The 18,862-nt window shown below is 46.4% G+C and overlaps 1 protein-coding gene across 1 annotated transcript in view; it reads left to right on the top strand.

Annotated features, from left to right (window-relative positions):
* The window catches only part of LOC121627413 (interleukin-1 receptor accessory protein-like 1), a 198,480-nt gene extending 180,083 nt beyond the window's left edge, over positions 1–18,397 (top strand). The window contains exons 7-11 of the mRNA XM_041966310.1: positions 2,575–2,720; positions 6,262–6,408; positions 12,557–12,727; positions 15,366–15,410; positions 17,670–18,397. Coding sequence (XP_041822244.1) covers positions 2,575–2,720; positions 6,262–6,408; positions 12,557–12,727; positions 15,366–15,410; positions 17,670–18,397 — 1,237 coding nt within the window. The remainder of the gene's footprint in view (positions 1–2,574; positions 2,721–6,261; positions 6,409–12,556; positions 12,728–15,365; positions 15,411–17,669) is intronic.
* The last annotated feature ends 465 nt before the right edge of the window (positions 18,398–18,862 follow it).

Here is an 18,862-nt window from a genome sequence, read left to right as displayed (position 1 = left end):
CATCATAAACATGAATCATCAGCAGTATTGTCATTGTCTTAGCATGTTAGCGTGCCAATGTTCGCATTAATGTCATCTATGACGGACGACATTGTCAGATCATCAGATACAAAAACGGCATAGAGAGTCTTTCAAAATAAAACACCTTGTGCAGACTCCCGATCGTATATTACCAATAGACAAATAAGCAAAATGTGAGGAAGTCCCGGATGGAGAAAAAGCGTGACACATACGCAACGTCACGGCAACATGCCATCTTGGGGTCAGTCCTGTTTTCAGTTCTGGATTTCGAGTAGTACCTGTCCTCTCGGAGGCTAAAAGCCAACTTTGTTGTCATTGATCCACACCTCAACTTCAATCAGCGCATTAAGAGTTTTGCTCCATCTGCTTTGTACTGCGCAGGAACTTCAGCGTTTGGGTTTCAACGCTGAAACAAACTCCCTGTCAGGTCAGCTGTATCCGTTCGCAGTTTTAAGAAAATTCAAAAAACCTAGTCTGACAGAAGCCACGCTGTCTAAGTTTTAAGATGAAAAAGGCTTAACCTTTCACCACAGATTCTTAAAGAGTTGCCAGGAAAAGTTTTGTTGAGAAGTACTTCATTTGTTCTAAAGCGTTGAAGGGATATTCTTGACATTTTGAGGGTTTGGGTGCCACCGCCTCCTGATGGCTTATTAGTGCTGTCAGCGTATTTCATTGAAGCCAGTTAGCTACAGCTTGATGCTGTTCTTCCTGCTTATTTAAATGAGGAATCACCGATAATGAACCTGCTAAATCCATTTTTGCTAATGAACACAGTGCCCTGCCAAGTATCCAGTGAAGGAATATAAGCAGCAAGTGTCCATCCAGGACAGTCACTGTGATCAGATAGTCAAAGCAGTGGCTTTTGCATGTGTTGTAGTCGTGGAAGTTTAGATTTCTTGAAAGTAGTTGAATTCCATGGAACAAAAACATCAAAAGAGGTTTTTTTTTTCTCTCTCACTAACCCTCGTGGCAAATGTTGTGTGATAGGTCGGTGCTGTAGTGCATCATGACAGTCACCCTATTATCCCTGTACCAACATGTCACAACCAATAGACATCAAGAACCTCAGTGAGTCAACAAAGGAGTATTTTTCGTGGGGGAAATCTGTCATGACACATATGATCCCGGCGTCCTGTCAGTCACAGCCTGTCGCCTCCCACCTTTGTTATGTACTTTTGTTTGACTGATGAGCTAAAAAGTTACATCTGAAAAGAAAAAGCTGCCGCACATGTCAGCAGATCGTAGAGCCTGAACTAAGGATCTGTCTGATGGAGCTATCTGCATATTTATGATTGGAGAAAGGAAGGTGTAAAGGCATAAAGTGCAAAGTAGTTTTACCCAGAAAATGTCAGCGCCAGTGTCTCAGAATTGCACTCCTCCCAGATGGAAGTTTATGATTCCAAGGTCATGATTTATGGATTTTTGGATGCATACTGTAGACACAACTCAAATTTCCTTGGGGCAAACTTTTTTTTTGGAAGAAAAATCCATATTTTATTTGAGTCAATACTCTCTCCTTATGACTTTTTTTTTTTTTGGCTGCCTGCAGTCTAGAGTTATTGTTTTCTTTAGTTTATTTATTTATTTATTTATTTCTTGGTACAGATTCAGAAAAATTTGATCTGACATTGTTATTTGGAATCCGTAGTCGCACAGCATACCTGACTGCAAAATAGAAAAACTGACTTTACGTTCTCTGATGTTCTGAGCGTGATCGCTCTGGCGTACGTGCTTTTTCTCTCATCCCAATCAGGCTTCTTCAACGAAGGCAGTCAGAGGCTACTTTGATGTACACCATCACAGTCAGTAATGAGGCAGTTGGGCTGTTTGAAGTCATGTCGGTGTTCAAGCGTAACGTAAAACCAAATAGCTTCTATGTATGTTGGTATTGTTTGACTTATGAAGACTCATAAACTCGAAACAGCTTTGAGCAAACATTGAGGCAGCAGTCAGCCTTTCCTGATTAATCGATGGCCTCCATCCACCGTCAGAAACTTCATGTTCAGCAGCTTTAGCTCAAGCTCAAAGGAGCAAATCCTCCTTTCATTTACACCACATATTTCCAGTGTTTTCTGATCTGTCTGGGTCCAAATCAAACTGCACAAAGCAGATTATTTTAACTTCAGAGTGGTTTTCTGTTTTATTTTAGAGCTTCATATTGAAACAAGCATTGATCACTTCCGCGACGCCCAACCCTGCAGTCCCACTTAGCTCTACTGAGGTCTTTGGAGCATAGTGGTCTCTTTTAACTCATTGTTTTGATTTAATGACCTGCTCTGAAAAAGTTACCTGCCTGGCAGCAAGCGGAGACTGGTGAGTGGAACATGTAGTGGCAAGGGGCAGCACACCAAGCTGTAAACACCACACACTTGTCCCCTTTTGAAGTTAATGGTAAATGTGTTATTCACTTCATGACCGCATTAACACTTGCTAAGCCAGGCCTCTCTTTGGCACTCAGTGCAGACCCTTCTGGTAATGTTAATGTTTCATTTGCACCAACCAGCACCAACATGCATGCATCCCCTCTCCTGTGCTCTCTGCCACCCCCTGCAGGACAATCCGGGAGCACCTGGGGGAGCAGGAAGTCTCCATCTCTCTGACCATCGACTGTCTGGAGGAGAGCGACCTGGGCAACTACTCCTGCTACGTGGAGAACGGCAACGGGCGACGACAGGCCAGCATCCAGCTCACCAAGAAAGGTGAGGCGAGCCCACAAACAAGCACGAAGGTTCATTTGCTCGATAAAAAAAACAAAAAAAAACGTTGTTTAAAGCATGTGCAGTGTTTTACCATGAATCTAACTGATGGATATAGAAGCCTTGATATTTAATAATGGTATGTTACAGCTTTGGAGGTGAAAAACACCATTTAATACCACAGGCCTTTGCTCTGACAACAGAGTGAATCTCTCAGCAGCAATTTATGGAGTACAAAGAAGAACAACTAGTGGGACTGTGGGAATTGACCAGTTGTTTCTCGCCTCGGGGAGGGGAAAAAAATGGGACAGTATTGTAGATAGTGCAGAAAGTCCATTCATCCACCTCAGCCCGAGGAAGTATTAGTTTGCACAGAAAAGAAAGAAAGAGCGCTTTTGGAGAGAGAGGCAGCCTTTGGTGTGATGCCAGACAAGCTATTTGACTGCCTGTCAGTGAACCCCCCAAACACACACACACACACACACACACACAGTGTTACTACTCAGCCATAATGACTACTATCCAACCCTAACCTGAACCCGTCTTCATCCTGAAATGTAATGATTGACATTGTCCCCATAAGGAAGGCGAGTCCCGGCAACGTGAGTCTGTAAGCAGACCTGTGTCCCCACACCGCGAGTGACACACGTCCACACACACATCCTCATCGTCCATCGTCGGCTACTGTTGCCCTTCCCGCTCCGCCATGTCTTTTTATTACAGCAAACATTTTTGAGTTTCTCCTCTGATTTCGCCTCACTGAGAATGGCTGTTTGAAAGTTGATTCTGTGCTGATTTCAAATAGAGATGCACACTTTCCTGTGTGGTTATATAAGTGAGATTTTTTTTTTATGTTTTAGTGAGGCAGGGGGGAGAGGAACGGGCGGGGAGGGGGGGGGGGGGCTCCCTGCATCCTTAAAGTTGTCAGTGTTGAATACATTTACATAGTAAGATATTTTTCCTCACTTTTAAGCTCGCGGCTTTGGATCCAGCTTTGATGGCAGCCCAGTTCCCCTCCATTTGCTATATTAAAGGGGTTTATGCCGCACAGTCGAATCTCAGAATAAACCGGAGAAGATTAGCCTGGTCCTCGCAGCATTGCGGGTCTACGAGAAATCAACCGGTTCCCATGTTTTTTTATTTGCTGCATCCATGGTGTGTTGTGCAGCACGAGGCCAGCCAGTGTTTACACTGCCGTTCAAAACGGTTCAAAAGTCTTCCTCGCTTGTGAAAGCGAGCACACGACACTTCAAACGAAATTGGTCGTCGCAGCGCGGCATCAATCAGAATATGTCTTCACTCGTGTGTAAAGTTAGCACGGCCTTATTTCCACTTTTTGTGCAGCTTCTTGCGGCAAAGAAGTTGTGGTTCTCCAAGTGACCAACTTTTTTTCAGCAGCAGCATATCCAAAGATTTTATCTTTTTTTTCTCTCATAACAGCAGCAGCAACATCAGCAGGAGCAGACAGCTGCCTGTACAGTATAGACACGATTGTTGATTTGTGAACATGGAAAGCAGCAAGAAAACTCAGCTTCCACAATTCTCACTGCAGTTCTCCTGTTTTATTTTACCATCCAAGCCCTACTCTGCCTTTTCCTCATCTGTCTTTTCGTCTCCCTCCCGAGACGACAGAGAGGAGAGAGATACAGAAATAGAGGAAGAGCAAGGGGTGATGAATCGCCCGATGCCATGTGGCTCCATCAAATCCAGCCTTCTCGTCGTCAGGAGCTAATTTGTCTTAATCCGTCCCGCTGCAGCATCGCCACAATATGGATGCCAGGCAGAGAGGAATTGGCCTCCTCCGCCGTAATCTCCGCTGCTTGAGGAGCAGCTGGCTCGTTATACTGTCCAGATATCTGAGGAGAGGAGCGGTGTTCACTGGGGCGAGAGGGCAGAGCAGAGGTGGAGAGGACAGCGAGGAGGAAGGGAGGGAGTTGCTCGGATGCAGCTCCTCGCTGTGCTCGTTAGACGCAACACCTCTCTCAGAAAAGTAAACTAGTTCAGGATGATTCCCAGGAAGTGAGAGAGGAGGAGGTGGGCAGGGGCCCGACGGTTAAACCTGTGTTCATCTGCTCTTTTGTTTGCGTACGTGCCCGTCCGTCCGTCCGCAGCTTTGGCTGAAGGTCGTCGCCCAGACAGGCGTGATGAAGCGGCGCGGGCCACGCTCGTTAGCTCTGTAGAACATCATCTTTCATCATGGGAGCTGTCAGCCTGATGGCCGCCGCAACGGAATGGGCATCGCGCACTCCAACGAGGTTAAATGTGCATTGGTGATGGATGGTGATGCGCGCGAGTCCTCTCCGTCCATGTTTATGTGTGTGTGTGTGTATGTGCGGCACTGCGGCGATTCCAGCCTTTTACTGTTGTCCATTAGTCAGCCAATGAAGGCTGACCACCCAGATTTTGCGAGGCGTAGCCGAGGGGGAAATGTTGAACTGCAAAAGATGGAGTGACATCCGACAGAAAGCGCTGTTAAAAAAAACAGAAGAAGAAGACAAAAAAGCCTTGAAAAAGAGACGAGATCATGAAAAAACAAAGCAAACGGCTCTCAAGGAAAGTTAGGCTACTAGACCATGGACGCTTCATGGTTGAGTCTATTGTCCTGTAGTGTAAAATATCACCTTTCATCCTCCTCAATAACACCACTAGTCTGGCTTCTACTTAATAGTCTTGTCTTGTGGTGTTTGTAGAAAGGTCCGCAAGTAACACGATTTAGACTAATCTGTGGCGTGAAACTGAAATATCAACAGCGAAGTCCCACAGTCCCTTGAATTTAGCTCCCACTGATGTTTTTTACGAGTTCACATCAGGCTGCAACGATGACGGATGGCGGGGGAGAGCGGACCGCTTCGACCTGTCGACGAACAGGCGGTTCAGCTAACAGCCTGGAGCTTTCCCTCGCCTTGTACCTCGCTGCCGCCGTACACACATGTGAATGATCATCATAAGTGTGGTGGTTTGATCTGTCACATGCCGTTGTTGCACCGGTAACCTCAGTGTGATTTTTTTTTTTATTGTCCAATCAAGCCAGGAGGCAGTAAGTGACAGGTATGGAAGTGGTTGCGCTTTCACTCCGGTCAACTGGATACAATCCAGCCACAATGAGAGTATGAGCGACATGAAGAGATGAAGGGGAAAAGCAAGAAAAATGCCAACACGCCCTGAATGGATACAGCCACAGACGCATATAAGCCTATACAGCAGTGCAACTTTTTCTTATCCATTGTGACCGCATTATGCTTTATTTCACACGTATTGATGTTCTGGGGACAGATTTTGCAATGGTGCACGCTGCAACCTGGACTTTGACTTTAATGCACACAAGAGCTGAGAAATAAGAGCAAGAAAGAGTGTGAGGCGTAATTGCAACAAGAGTGAATTCAGTCTCACAGCGTCAGATAGCTGCAGTAAGACTATTCAACCAAATATTGAAATCCCAGCCCATACCACGGCCTTTTTCACACTGAGGGCTTTATGTGATTGGCGAGTTACCTGACACCACTTGAACTGTTCCTTGTTTCTTCCCTCACTCTCGCCACATTAGCGGAGCTGATGTACACGGTGGAGCTGGCCGGAGGTCTGGGGGCCATCCTGCTGCTGCTGATCTGCCTGGTGACGCTGTACAAGTGCTACAGGATCGAGCTGATGCTCTTCTACAGGAACCACTTTGGCAGTGAGGACATAGATGGAGGTAAGATGAGATCAGGGTAAAAGACGGAATTTGCTTTTCACCGTTACAATCTTCCAGAATCTGTGACACCGCAGTGTTTAGCATTTAGCGATGATTTCTAAAGCGCCTTCCACTGCTGTGAAAGCATCCTTTCTGTCCTCCGAAGGAATCAAATCCCAAGCCTGAGCAGTATCAGTGCTGCTCTGCGTGCATATTTATTTTTACTCAGAAAACACCTGGGCTATTTTTCATACCGTAAAGCTGCATGTGGCACGATTTTTATGTAAATATGCACCTGTTTTATCTGTCGCAATGACACAGAAAAGAGCCTCCCATCGTTCCTTGCTCAGAAACTCTGTTGTCAATTTCAGGGAGTCTTCTCAACCCGCTGGAAGAGCCAAATCAGAAAATGTAATGCAAAATATTCCGTAAACTGTCTCCTAAACAGCTGCAAAGGACTCGCCATTCTTTGATGTGCTTCCTTTTCTTGTCATATTTGCATCCTCGTGGAAGCTAATCACAAGGCAGCCTCGCGAAGCCGCTCATGCTGGGTGCTGTTTCCTGACATCACGATGCAGGACTTTTTTTTTTGGTAATGAAGTTCAGGTTTTCAAACAGTTCCCTCTCGCTGCGTTTCAGAGCCCCCGACAGGCAAGGTTGCCAAGTTTAGCTTTAAAAGAAAAATGCCGCCTTGATCACTAAAACACTGTGAATACAGCAGCTGCTGGTGATGCGCTTTGTACTTCAGGGTACATGTGGTAGCTGTGCATTTTTCTCCGTCTTTGGACGGAACCAGCAAAACCACAGGCAAACAAAATAACATGAATGTATTATAGTTAAAAGCATTTGTCAAGCTGTAAATGTGCCACATTTGCTGCACAGTATATGCCCTGGTTATGATGTTATTGCTGTGTAACTGACCGATGCACCTGCTGTTCTTTGGGTTGTGCGTTGCACAAATTTCTTGCTGAGTAAACTTGCTGATTGCCAGATGTCTGCAAACCTGCGTTTGACTTAATATGAAGCACATTAGGAGCAAAATGCAGGCACTGGAGAGTCTAAGTGCTTTGCTCTGAGGTGTTTATATTATTCCATCCCGCCTGTATATTTCCTGCTACAATGGAGTGTAATAGCAGAAAGCCATCACGCGTTGCCGTCAGCACCTCTGAATCAAGCGGCAATGGCTTCAATCACAATCCATTCGAGTCGAGCCATTTTTCCAGACAATCGCTTCAAAAAGACCCGCAAATCTGAAGACCACTGTCAGCACAGTTAGTCCACAATGCCGTCATTACCGGCCACTCACAGAAGACACGCCGCACTATTGATCACTCATTACTGTTTTGTTACGCTGCAACAGAGTTGGGGGTGAATAAGGGAAAGGCAGTGGTACACAGTGAGGCAGACCCTCCTGTTTAGTTGTTGCACCCGCACAAGCTGCCGGTTTTCATTTATTTTGAGCATCTTGCTGCAGGTGAACGGAGGAGGAAGGAAGTCCTATTTGAGCACAATTTTCCAACTCTGGAACGCTTTCACGCTGACAGTTATTTTGTTCTCTGTTGTACAGAGTAAACAGTAGAATCATGAGGAGGCTGCAGTGGAAGTTTTGGTGAAAACTTGGCCCAACTCTGCTAAATCCAGTAACTTTCTTTTACACGCTAAACTTGGACAACACTCCATTACAAACTCTGGTTAAGAGTTAGAGGGGCTGGGTTGGGATTCTGCACATGTATGTGTCTACCGTTGATGGATTCCTATGCACCTGCAAGCAAACTGCACAGGAGCCGGTGCGAGAGTGAAAGGATAATGCACTCTGCTGAACACTTTCTATAAAGCGAATCAAAACACGGTCCCTGTGCCAGACAAAAACATTAACTCTGAGGCCCCATCAGCAATAGCAAATGAAAAAAAAAAAAAGAACAGCCCTGATTGGGCCTGGTGGATGAGTCTTGGTTTGAGAATGCATCAAACTGAGACAAGGAGCAAGTTTTAATTTGATTCCCCCGTAATGAGTCTCTCAAGTACCAGCGCAGCAGCGGATTCAGGAGGAATGAGATTAGTTCAGAGGGGCTGAGGGACTGTACGTAGCCGAAAGAGAGACAGCGAGAGAGCTATGAGCGTGAAACGGTAGAAAGTCTTCCATTCCCTGCTCCTCTCCTCACACGCTTCCAGCTCTGCTTAACTGCGACGGCTGCTACATCAGACGTTTAGCTGAAAGTCATTACCTCCGGCTGCGTTGGGCTTCCGGCCCTGGAAAAGGGGAGCTTTGCGGTAATGGATGGCCCAGAGGCAGTTGCGTTGGAAAAGGGGAGGAAAAATAAAATGTCGGGCCTTGAACTTAATGCCAAACAGCGATTGTCTCCTTTAATTGTGCCACCCGAGTGAGTGCTTGAAGAGAGAAACAGATTTTCAATTTGTTCTCCAGTATAAGGGGATCAGGTTCAATAAGACACAGTACGCTGCCTCTGGAGGCTCTCAGGAGACCCCTGATGCTTTCCTCCACGGCGCGGTCGATTCGATCGCTGCGCGGCCACCTCCGGCACGCGCTCGCACCTGCAGCCCGCGAGTCCTCCCAGCGACGGCGCACCGCAGGTGAATGTGTGGGAGCGAGCAAACTGGAAACGGTTGCCAGTTGAGCAGAGACAAAACAGTCGCTGAGAGCTGGCAGGAGGTGGTTAACCGAGATCCCATCTCTATGGTAACCGCTGCACTGACAGGGAGAAGGGGCTGCATGTAAGATATAGTTGTATAGCTGCACACACACATTTTTCATTAATAAAGCCCTTAAGCCGGTGTCTCGGATGCACACAGATCCCCCCCTCCAAACATAAATCTACACAGACTGCCAAGAAAGTGCTTGTGTTTCATTGTGGCCACTCGGAACAACTAATTGAGCGTCTGCCTCCCTCTTCTGCCAGATGTAAAATTGTAAGCTTTACGTAACAATAGGAGGGGCTGTCAGCTATTTGTCAGCGGCGCAATTTAGTTAAAGACCGCTCAGTTGTCACATTGTGTGGGTGTCAGAGGAATCAATAATAGGCTTCATGATGACAACAGCCGAGCGAGCTTGTCAAGGAGGTGGGAACTCATCAACACTCTCGCCATTAATACGAATGTCAGCGTGGCGTGGAATTATGAGGCTCCGTCTGCCTTCGGTGCAGTTTGGCCACGCCGAGCATTAACCGTTCCTCCGTCTCGCATGCACGGAAACTGTAATGCAGCCCGTTGAATTTGCACATTTCGGACGCAGGGGTAGACGTCACGAGGTAGCTCGATTGCAATCAGAAGGTCAAGCGCTTTTGTGTTTCTGCCAGGTGATTTTGTCAGATTTAATAAAAGGCAGGGTGCACAGTTTACACTAAGTGGCTCCTGTGTGGGTGAAACATTGATCGTCGCAGATCAGCACGTGGACGCAGTTTATGTTCAGATAGGAAAAATACCAGGTGCTGAAAAGAGTCCATTCATCGATTGATGTTTCAGGCATTTATCAAGCGGAAAAGCCAAACCTTCATTGATTTTTTATTTTTTTGCTGCTTTTCTCTCTTTAATATTCCTCCAAACTGAGCACCTTTGAGTTTTGGGCTGTTTCTAGAACAACCTTTGTAATTTGGTTCTAATTACAGAGAAAATGTGAGTTTCCTTGAAAGAAGAGCTCCATTTAATCCAGAGTTAACATTCACCATTTATTTATTGTTGAACACTTTAATCTCCAATATGTTGACTGGTTTGCTTGCATGTAGACAATTGACTCAAGAATTAATAGACAATGCAAAGAATGATCAAACGCAGCCCTGTGCATGCATGGCGGTGTATCAGTTACACCTAGCTACAACTAACTATAATGTTCAGTTTATGTTTATGGTCATTTTGATGGCTGTCGTTGAATTACATTGTGCTGAAAGATGTTTCTAATATTCAGTGTACCCCATTCATTTCAATGAGAGTTGACCACCATTAGCTTTGTGCACCTAAAAAACCAACAAGAGAGCCTGCTTTCTACTGTCTGATGCAAAGCCACTTTCCTCTGGCTAAATTAAATTATGGAGAAAAAAAAAAAAAACGAGTGCTCAGCTGCTCATTAGCAGTCCACCCCATGCGCCTCTGTAGCTTCAGAGTTAAGTATGTGTGTTACCTGTAATCTACTCTCCATTAAATGCAATGGAGCCCAGAGATATCCCAGAGATTACGCCTCCAACTCTCACGGTGCTCTCCACCGCAAGTTCAAGAGTTCACAATGTAACTGTGGACTCTGTATGCAAATGCATACATCACAACCCCCCCCCCCCCCCCCCCCCCCCCCCCCCCCCCCCCCCAACGCCCCTCCAGTGCAGCCGCTCCCTTCGCGGTTGGCGTGTGGGACGGAAGAGCTCAGGATGCAGTTTCCGTGGGTGCGAGGAGTCGCTCCTCGCCGATCTCTGGCGTGGAGCGACTCCTCGAGACGCAAGAGGAGAGGGTCATCCCGCCTTCGAGATCCACCCTCTCCCTCCTCGCTGTTGTCTCACTACAGACAAGTGAATCATCTGCCTCCGCAGCCTCCGTTTAAAAGCTCCCAGAGAAAAAAAAAAACACAGAGAGGGAGATTTATGTCACCGTGAAGCAGAATACACTGTAAGCCCTCAGAGTTAGTTAGACTGAGTGAGGTTACGTTTCAATTATTTTTACATGTCCCTGATGCTTTCAAATGAATTGCGCCTTGGAAAAATGAGTTAGATTAATTACATGGTGTCGTGTAAGAGTGGTGAGCACTTGCCAAATATCAAGATTACCCACCGGGAAGTGAGTGAATCTTGTTGACAGTGTCACAGCCCCGACAGAGGCAGGAGTGGAAAATGGAGAGGATATTAAAGGCTTCAAAAACGAGACACTGTACCGAGAACTGATCCCCAAATCCCCCCTCTTGAATCCCGTCTGCTCCTCTGATTTTTTCTGACCCGACTCTCTCATCCTCAGCGCTCTTCTTCTCCGGTGTCTTGACGGGTTAAACGCCACCTCGCGGCTCTTGCACCGCAGGTGGCCGCTGTAGCGTGGTAACCGAGGCAGGAGCCGTCTCTGCTGAGTTTACCTCAAAGAGTCCCTGTTCAGATGTTTCCCTGCCTGCGTGGCACAGATATCAGGGTTTTAGTGAATAAAGAAGCACACAGAATCCGATATTTTGGTTTTTGATGAATGTGACCCCGAAAATATGACATACTGCATCTGATTTGATGGCAGATCAGTATGTTTGTGATTTTAAAGGGCCAGTTCGGCAAAATTACCAAAAAATGTCAAATAATAAAAAAAAAAAAAAACGCCCTGAAGGACCAATTCGCTCTAATTGATGAAGTAGTCGGGTTGTTCCGTCAGACTTGAGTCTTGATCTGTTGCTGCAGCAGCCAGAAGCTTTTATCTCCTAGCTCTGGGATATCGCGCTCGCACGTCTTCCATCTCCACCCGCCAGAAGCGCTCCGCCTCAAGAAGAAGCATTAAAGTGCGTCCCTCACTTCTCGCTGTCCGTGTGCACTCGGCCCTCTCAAATCAGTCATCAATCAGAGCTTTGGTGTGGGTGATGGGGCCGCGCCGCGCACTCGGCCGAGCGGGCGGCGTCGGGCATTTAGCTCAGGCTGGAGCCTAATTTGTTTTGCCCGCAGTGGGCAAAGTAGCTATCAAGGTAACATTATTCGTCAGCGGGGACGGAGCTGTAATGAAAAGCACTCAGATGGGCAGAGGTGCCCGGAGGTCAGTGTAATGGAGGCGCCCTGTCTCGATGAACTCCCCCGCTGAATGAATAGCTCTCTGTGCAACAGTATGAAAATAGATTGTGAGCATCTGGGGCACAGCAGCGCATAACTTTGCTGACCAAAGCAGGAAACATTATGTCCAAATCATAAAACCTATATGCATTTAATTGAAGCGGAGCGGTTTTGGGAGCCTTTTAATGCCCGTACATGAAGTGATGCAAGTGTTCAAGGGAGCAGACTTTCATTTCTTCAGTTCGGAGCGAGGCTTTATTTTCTCTCTCTGCACCTGCTTGATAGCAGGGGTTATAAAACTAAATGAAAGGGTTTGAAGGATCTGAGGACCATTAAGAGTCTGCTAACAAACCTCGCTGGTGTGCCTGGTAGATAATAGAAGCAATGATATTTCATCCATCTCCATATCTGCCCCCCCCACTTCTCCCCTCTACCTGCAGATAACAAGGACTACGACGCTTACTTGTCCTACACCAAAGTGGACCCGGACCAGTGGAGCCAGGAGACCCGAGAGGAGGAGCGTTTTGCCCTGGAGATCCTCCCCGACGTGCTGGAGAAGCATTATGGGTATAAACTCTTCATTCCAGACAGGGACTTGATCCCCACAGGAAGTAAGCTCTCTCTCTCACGGCGATGTCAAGTTGTGTCGAATGTTGTGTCGCTTGGTGTTGCTCGTGTTGTCAGTGCAGTGGTGACATGCCTTGTTTGTGGCTTTTCTGTTCCTGCATTTTGTGTTGTGGCGTGAAACAGACCTGTGAGACCATCACCGTTTTTTAATCCGATCATCGTGGAAAGAGCTTTTTCTAACCACCGGCTGAAGTGACGGGGATCAGCCGGCATTTGGGGGTTCTTCAGTTTAAGTTGTGCGGAAAAGAATAGGAAACAAAACAGTCATGTTTTTGCATTGTTGCCTTCATTTCAGTAGTTAATTGAGCACAGCTGCTGATAACAGTCTCCACTGATCTTGACCTGCTTATAACGGTGGGAAAGGTGCAATTATGGAACATGGCAACAGACATCTCATTACCCTGAGACAAACATGCAACAATTCCAACAGTTGCACATCTTTTAAGAGTTGCAGTCGTAAAAGCAGTGATTCCCAACCGGGGGTAGTTGTATGCCAGAGGTACTGCTGCAGATCGGAGGTGCACACACAGCGACACATTTTTTGCATGTGTTGGTCTCAGCACAAAGCTGTCTTGCTCCCTCTCTTCTATAAATCTGCATGGGCGTTGTTTTGCGAAGGTAAAGCCCGGGAGCAAGACAGCAGTGTGCGGCTATTTGCTTCACTGTGCCGGGAAAGATTGCAGAGTATCTTAACTAATAAAAAAAACCTTAAACTTAGTGCATGTGCAGTTCAACTGAGCACACGTTCACCTGACAAAAAAGGTTGGGAACCACTGCTAAAATCCTCCAAACAACGGTTCCACTCATGGCTTTCATTCATGTGGCTACTCAAGGAACCTCAGGTCATTGTCAGAATATTTCTGGGTCTTCCAAGTATCCCCGTGTTCTCAGCAGCGCCTCTGAAGAACCCCTGAAGTTCAGTTTGGCTTTGTTTTCATGGCTCCTCCCTGCAGTAGAGCACATGCTGTGCAGGGAGGCCGTATATGAAGGAGAAGCTGAAGAGCAACAGATTAGATGTACCAGTGCTTCACGAGCCGGATCGTTTCCAATCACCTGACCGATAGCTTTGAGGAAGAGACAATATAATAGACGCTGCATGTGAATAGATCAGTAGATAAGTCATGCTTGAGTGAGAGTAACTTAATTGGGATTTTTTTTATGAGTTTACAAGCAAAGGAAAGTAACTTAAATACATTAACTCAAGTACTGTACCAGCAGGATCGTTGTCCCGTTCTTAACTCTCCATTCTTTCACACAAAGCAGAAAATATGGCACATTGTGATGGATTAAACCACCCTGAAGCAGACCACCTCCACCTCACATTTCACTGAAAGGAGGCTTCCCTTCACTACTTCCAAACATAGTTTAACTTGCTCTCCATTGTATAAAATGTTCAGCAACTGCTCTTTAGCAGCCGCTCGGTCCCTGCAGCCGTGAATGGGGAATAATGAAAACCTGCACGTTGTAATTTGAAAAGTACTCATGCGCCGGAACACGTCTGGACTTATTAGCTGGTTCTTTATGTGCTCAAGTTCAGTATTTACAGTGCATTATCTACACTGTGTGAAGCCAGTGGGAGGCATAAAAGCCTGTTTTACATATGCAGCATAACTGGCGGAAAGGACCGACCCCATTATCACAGCCCATGTTCCCGATCCAGCTCCATACAAACCGTACCTCTGCATGCTGCTGTGCAATGATGTCAGCTGTACAATCAAAAAAAAAAAAAAAAAAAAAAGCTCTTTATGCATGGATATCAATGCATGTTTTGCCACAGTATATTTCTAACGGAGCGTCTCACATGGCCCGTGCTTATCTTTGATTAACCCATCGCACAGATGAGTTTGATAATATCATTATGTTATTAGCCTCCATTTGAATACTTGCATCTGCCCCGTCTTGCCGCACATGCCGCCATTACTAATTATGTTCCTCCTCAGTGGCATTGTGCCAAGGTTATAAACTGAATCCCTTGCTGTGATTATGTGCTCGATGCGGGGGGACTGTTGTAATATGGGAAAGATGGCATAAAAATGCAAGGATTGAGAGGAATCTAAAGTGCGTCTGTCACTATTCCAGCTCGCCGGCTTATTGTGTCTATGCATAAACATGGCGTTCCCACTGGGAATGCATTAGCATCTCAAAAGTTGATGCAATAAAGCATAATCCACGGCTATAGATAAACACCGTTTGGCCATTTGGGGTTTCAACATGTGTCAACGATCCGTCTCCCGAGCTGCTGATAAGTGTTATTCCACAGTATGATGGGCTATTTTTAACGCCTCACCACTCTGATAGATTCCTCGCATGTCGAGTGTACACTCAGTGTGTATTTTTTGAAACGTATAGGAGAAAACAACCTGGCTGAACTCCTGCCACATAAATAAAAAGGCTTTTCCTTGTCTTTTTTATGCTGCATGTCCCATATTAAACTGGAATAAACTGGTCGGCGCGATTACCGTCTCACAATCGCCAGTGGGCCGCCAGTTGGAGAAACACAGTTTATGCCAGAGCCATGTCCCCACATTGACAAAACTGTTTTTTTTTTTTGTTTTTTTTTTTGTTTCAATGCTTTTCTGCAAATCTTTTGATCATACTTTGAATGCCAATATCTATGTTTAGGTTTCACCAATGATCATTTCCAGGATGACACAAGACTACTTAGAGGTACTTTCTTTTTCCCCAGATTTTTAACGCTCACGCCGACACACACACACTGATACTGATTTCCAAATCAGTAAAGTAGAAATTGATTCTGGTGACACTTTGTAATAAGTCATAATGAAGGGTATGTAAGGGTTTGTAAGTTGTTACTAATGGCTGTATGGCTGGTTAATAAGATAATGGTCTGGGGGTTGCCATGTTGTGGAACATTCCTCATTTATGAAGCCATTATTACAACTAAACAAGCCTTTGTAAAAACAAAAATTACACGATGTTTTAATATTTTTTTTTTTTTTCATGTATTCAGCTTGGGAAATTTGATGCAAGGGATTTACTGTATCACAACCACAGATTGTCAGTCCCAGAAATATATTCAAGATGTTTCATGGCGTCTTGCAATCGTCACAACTTTCCGGGTGGAAGCACAGCCTCTAAAAATCCCACGAAGGCCCAGTCAGGGATGACAGAGGCGCGAGTCGTGACTGACAGGCGGCGGCGGCGTGAATTTCCTGATGACTTTTCAGGCTGTTGCGTGGCGGCTCAGGGGGGTTGTAAGCGAAATGTCACAACAACAAAGGCGACAACAGAGTGCGGTTACTGAAGGTGCCAGCAGCTGGAAGCTGGTGGGTTACTGGTGAAAACCAGAGATGAAATATGGGAGAATGCGTTGCTAACAAGATTGTCATGGTTTTAGTGGGAAGCTGGAATTTCTGGCCTCCAAAATGTCTTGATTAGCTGTCACAATGGGCTTTTCCCTTTTAACACGTTTGAGAGCAGGGCAACAGCGATTTTCTGCCTCATATAATTTAGTGTTGATTTTGTTTTTATGTCGACCCGAATCAATTACACATTCAACTCTTTGATTGTAAAGCTTGTGAGGTCTCTGAAAGGAGGAATCCATAAAACGATAAAGTGTTACCAGAGCGGACCCCGAGAGGCCAGATTTACTTTCAGTTTAATCAGTTCAAAACATAAAATGAAACTATGACTCATTAGCTAATTATATAGTATCAATCTACCCATTCCCGTTTGTTTTATTCATGATCAGATAAAAGAGAAACTTGTTTTTGCCTGATTGGTTTGGCCTAAACCGAACAGGCACGGAGCCTACGGGGGAGTTTTGGCTTCGGGGACGCATTGTGACGAATTGCTGCATGAGGACCAATTACCGAACGGCGAAGAGATCGGCTTGTCGTGATGAAGTAAAGCATGACGCCACCTCCGAATTTACGCTAATCAGGTCTCTCTCACGGTGAAGCATCAGGCAGAAAGGCGGGTTCATTCTCAGACATATGGAGAGCAGGAGAGAGTGGACACACACACACACACACACACACACACACACAGTGTCTTGACTTAAGGAGACAGGGAGGAAGGAAAATAGAAATTTGTCCTCACACACACACACACACACACGCGAGGGTCATAAACTTTGATTGCGAATTGAAGCCCAGTTAATCCTGGCTCGCCGCTGTCGAGGAGCCACTCAGTCTTTGTCTCTGCTAAGAAAGGCTAAGAGCAGGCATTAGCGCACGCACGCACACGCACACACACACACTTCCCTCCCCCTCCTGACACCCAGGACAGGCCCGGGGAAACAGTTAATCACGTTCATTATCACACAAGCAGCTGAGCTCCTCATTAGGGACGTGAGCACAATACTGTATTTACTGTAAACTGCAGCTTATCTTATCTTCAGGTGTTTAGAATCAGGTGTTAAAATTGTTTTGGCTTTCGAGTGTTTTCCGTTCATTGTCATCTTAAAACCAATTGATCCCCTTCATCTTGTTTTGTTCTGTACGAAGACTTTGTGGCATGAAACGCCGCACAGGCTTTAGATGTTCAGTTAAGTCAGAATATGCGATAAGATATTTGCTTCTTCTTCATTTTATGTATCAGTATCCTCGTGCCAGGCTGTGGAGTAAATCGTCCGATGTTTAAATGAAAGGGCCTCCATCTTTATTTTAAAAAAAAATCTTTGTCCATCTAAAATTCATTGGGTTTGGTTGTTTGAAACTTTGATTTAAGGGAGTAGTTTGGTTGGCAGTCGCTATGAGGCCAAGAGAGTTCTTTCAAACAGCTGGTGTGATATGTTTCATCATATTTCCATCAGCCACTAGCTCTGTGTACTTTCATGTCCAGTTAAAGTGATCTAGTAAATATATATTCAAGCAAGTAGGAATACATCAGACAGACAGAGAGTACGCTTTCCATTTGTACTGCCATTTATGCCAAGTTTTCTATCTTTGTGTGTGTATTTAGCTTACATCGAGGACGTAGCGCGCTGCGTGGACCAGAGCAAGCGCCTCATCATCGTCATGACGCCCAGCTACGTCGTGCGGAGGGGCTGGAGCATCTTTGAGCTGGAGACGAGGCTGCGCAACATGCTGGTGACCGGCGAGATCAAGGTCATCCTGATCGAGTGCGCCGAGCTGCGCGGCATCATGAACTACCAGGAGGTGGAGGCCCTCAAACACACCATCAAGATGCTGACGGTCATCAAGTGGCGCGGGCCGTCCAGCAACAAGCTCAACTCCAAGTTCTGGAAGCAGCTGCTCTACGAGATGCCCTTCAAGCGCATGGAGCCCCTGAGCATCTCCCACGAGCAGGTGCTGGACGTCAGCGAGCAGGGCCCCTTCAGCGAGCTCCAGACCGTCTCTGCAATCTCCATGGCGGCGGCCACCTCCACCGCCATGGCGACGGCACACCCGGACTTGCGCTCGACCTTCCACAACTCCTGCCACACCCAGATGAGGCAGAAACACTATTACCGTAGCTACGACTACGACCTGCCGCCCGGCGGCACGCTCCCGCCGCTCTCCTCGCTCGGCAACCAGCACACCTACTGCAACATCCCCATGACGCTCATCAACGGCCAGCGGCCACAGTCCAAGTCGCCGCGGCAGCAGAGCCTGGAGGAGGCCCACGGCAACAACGCCATGCTGCCGCTGCTGCCCAGGGAGACCAGTATATCCAGCGTCATCTGGTGACAGAGACGGTGCCGGGCGGGATAGACTGTGGCTCCACGCGACGTCCGTCACAGGGAGGACTCACCGCTGGCACTTGGACCCTGAATGCACCGGAGCCAGATGGACCTGAATGGCACTAAGCTACTTGCTGCTGTTGAATTTGCACCAGGAAACACCGGGGGAGGGCGGGGGGAGGACAGGGCGGGGCGTCAGACAAACAGGACACGTTGGTGATGGAGGTGGTGGCAGATTTTTAGTTTGTTTGTTTGTTTTTTTGGTCCAGTCAGAGCTTTTATTGAAACTGAACGACGAAAAAAGAAGCAAGGAGAACTTTTTTTGTATGCCTGTACAAACACTCACGTAACACAAGCCAACACCTACGATCATTTACCCAGAAGGTCAAGGAATACAGGGTCCTGTACATACGTTTTTTCTAATTCTTTGTAGCATCAGTGTTTGGGACTCGTTTCTTTTTATGTTTTAACA

The sequence above is a fragment of the Chelmon rostratus genome, chromosome 24 (genome assembly GCF_017976325.1).
Source record: "Chelmon rostratus isolate fCheRos1 chromosome 24, fCheRos1.pri, whole genome shotgun sequence".
NCBI lineage: Eukaryota > Metazoa > Chordata > Actinopteri > Chaetodontiformes > Chaetodontidae > Chelmon > Chelmon rostratus.
The sequence above is the reverse complement of the archived record's forward strand: the minus strand, read 5'-3'. Positions and strand labels throughout refer to the sequence as shown.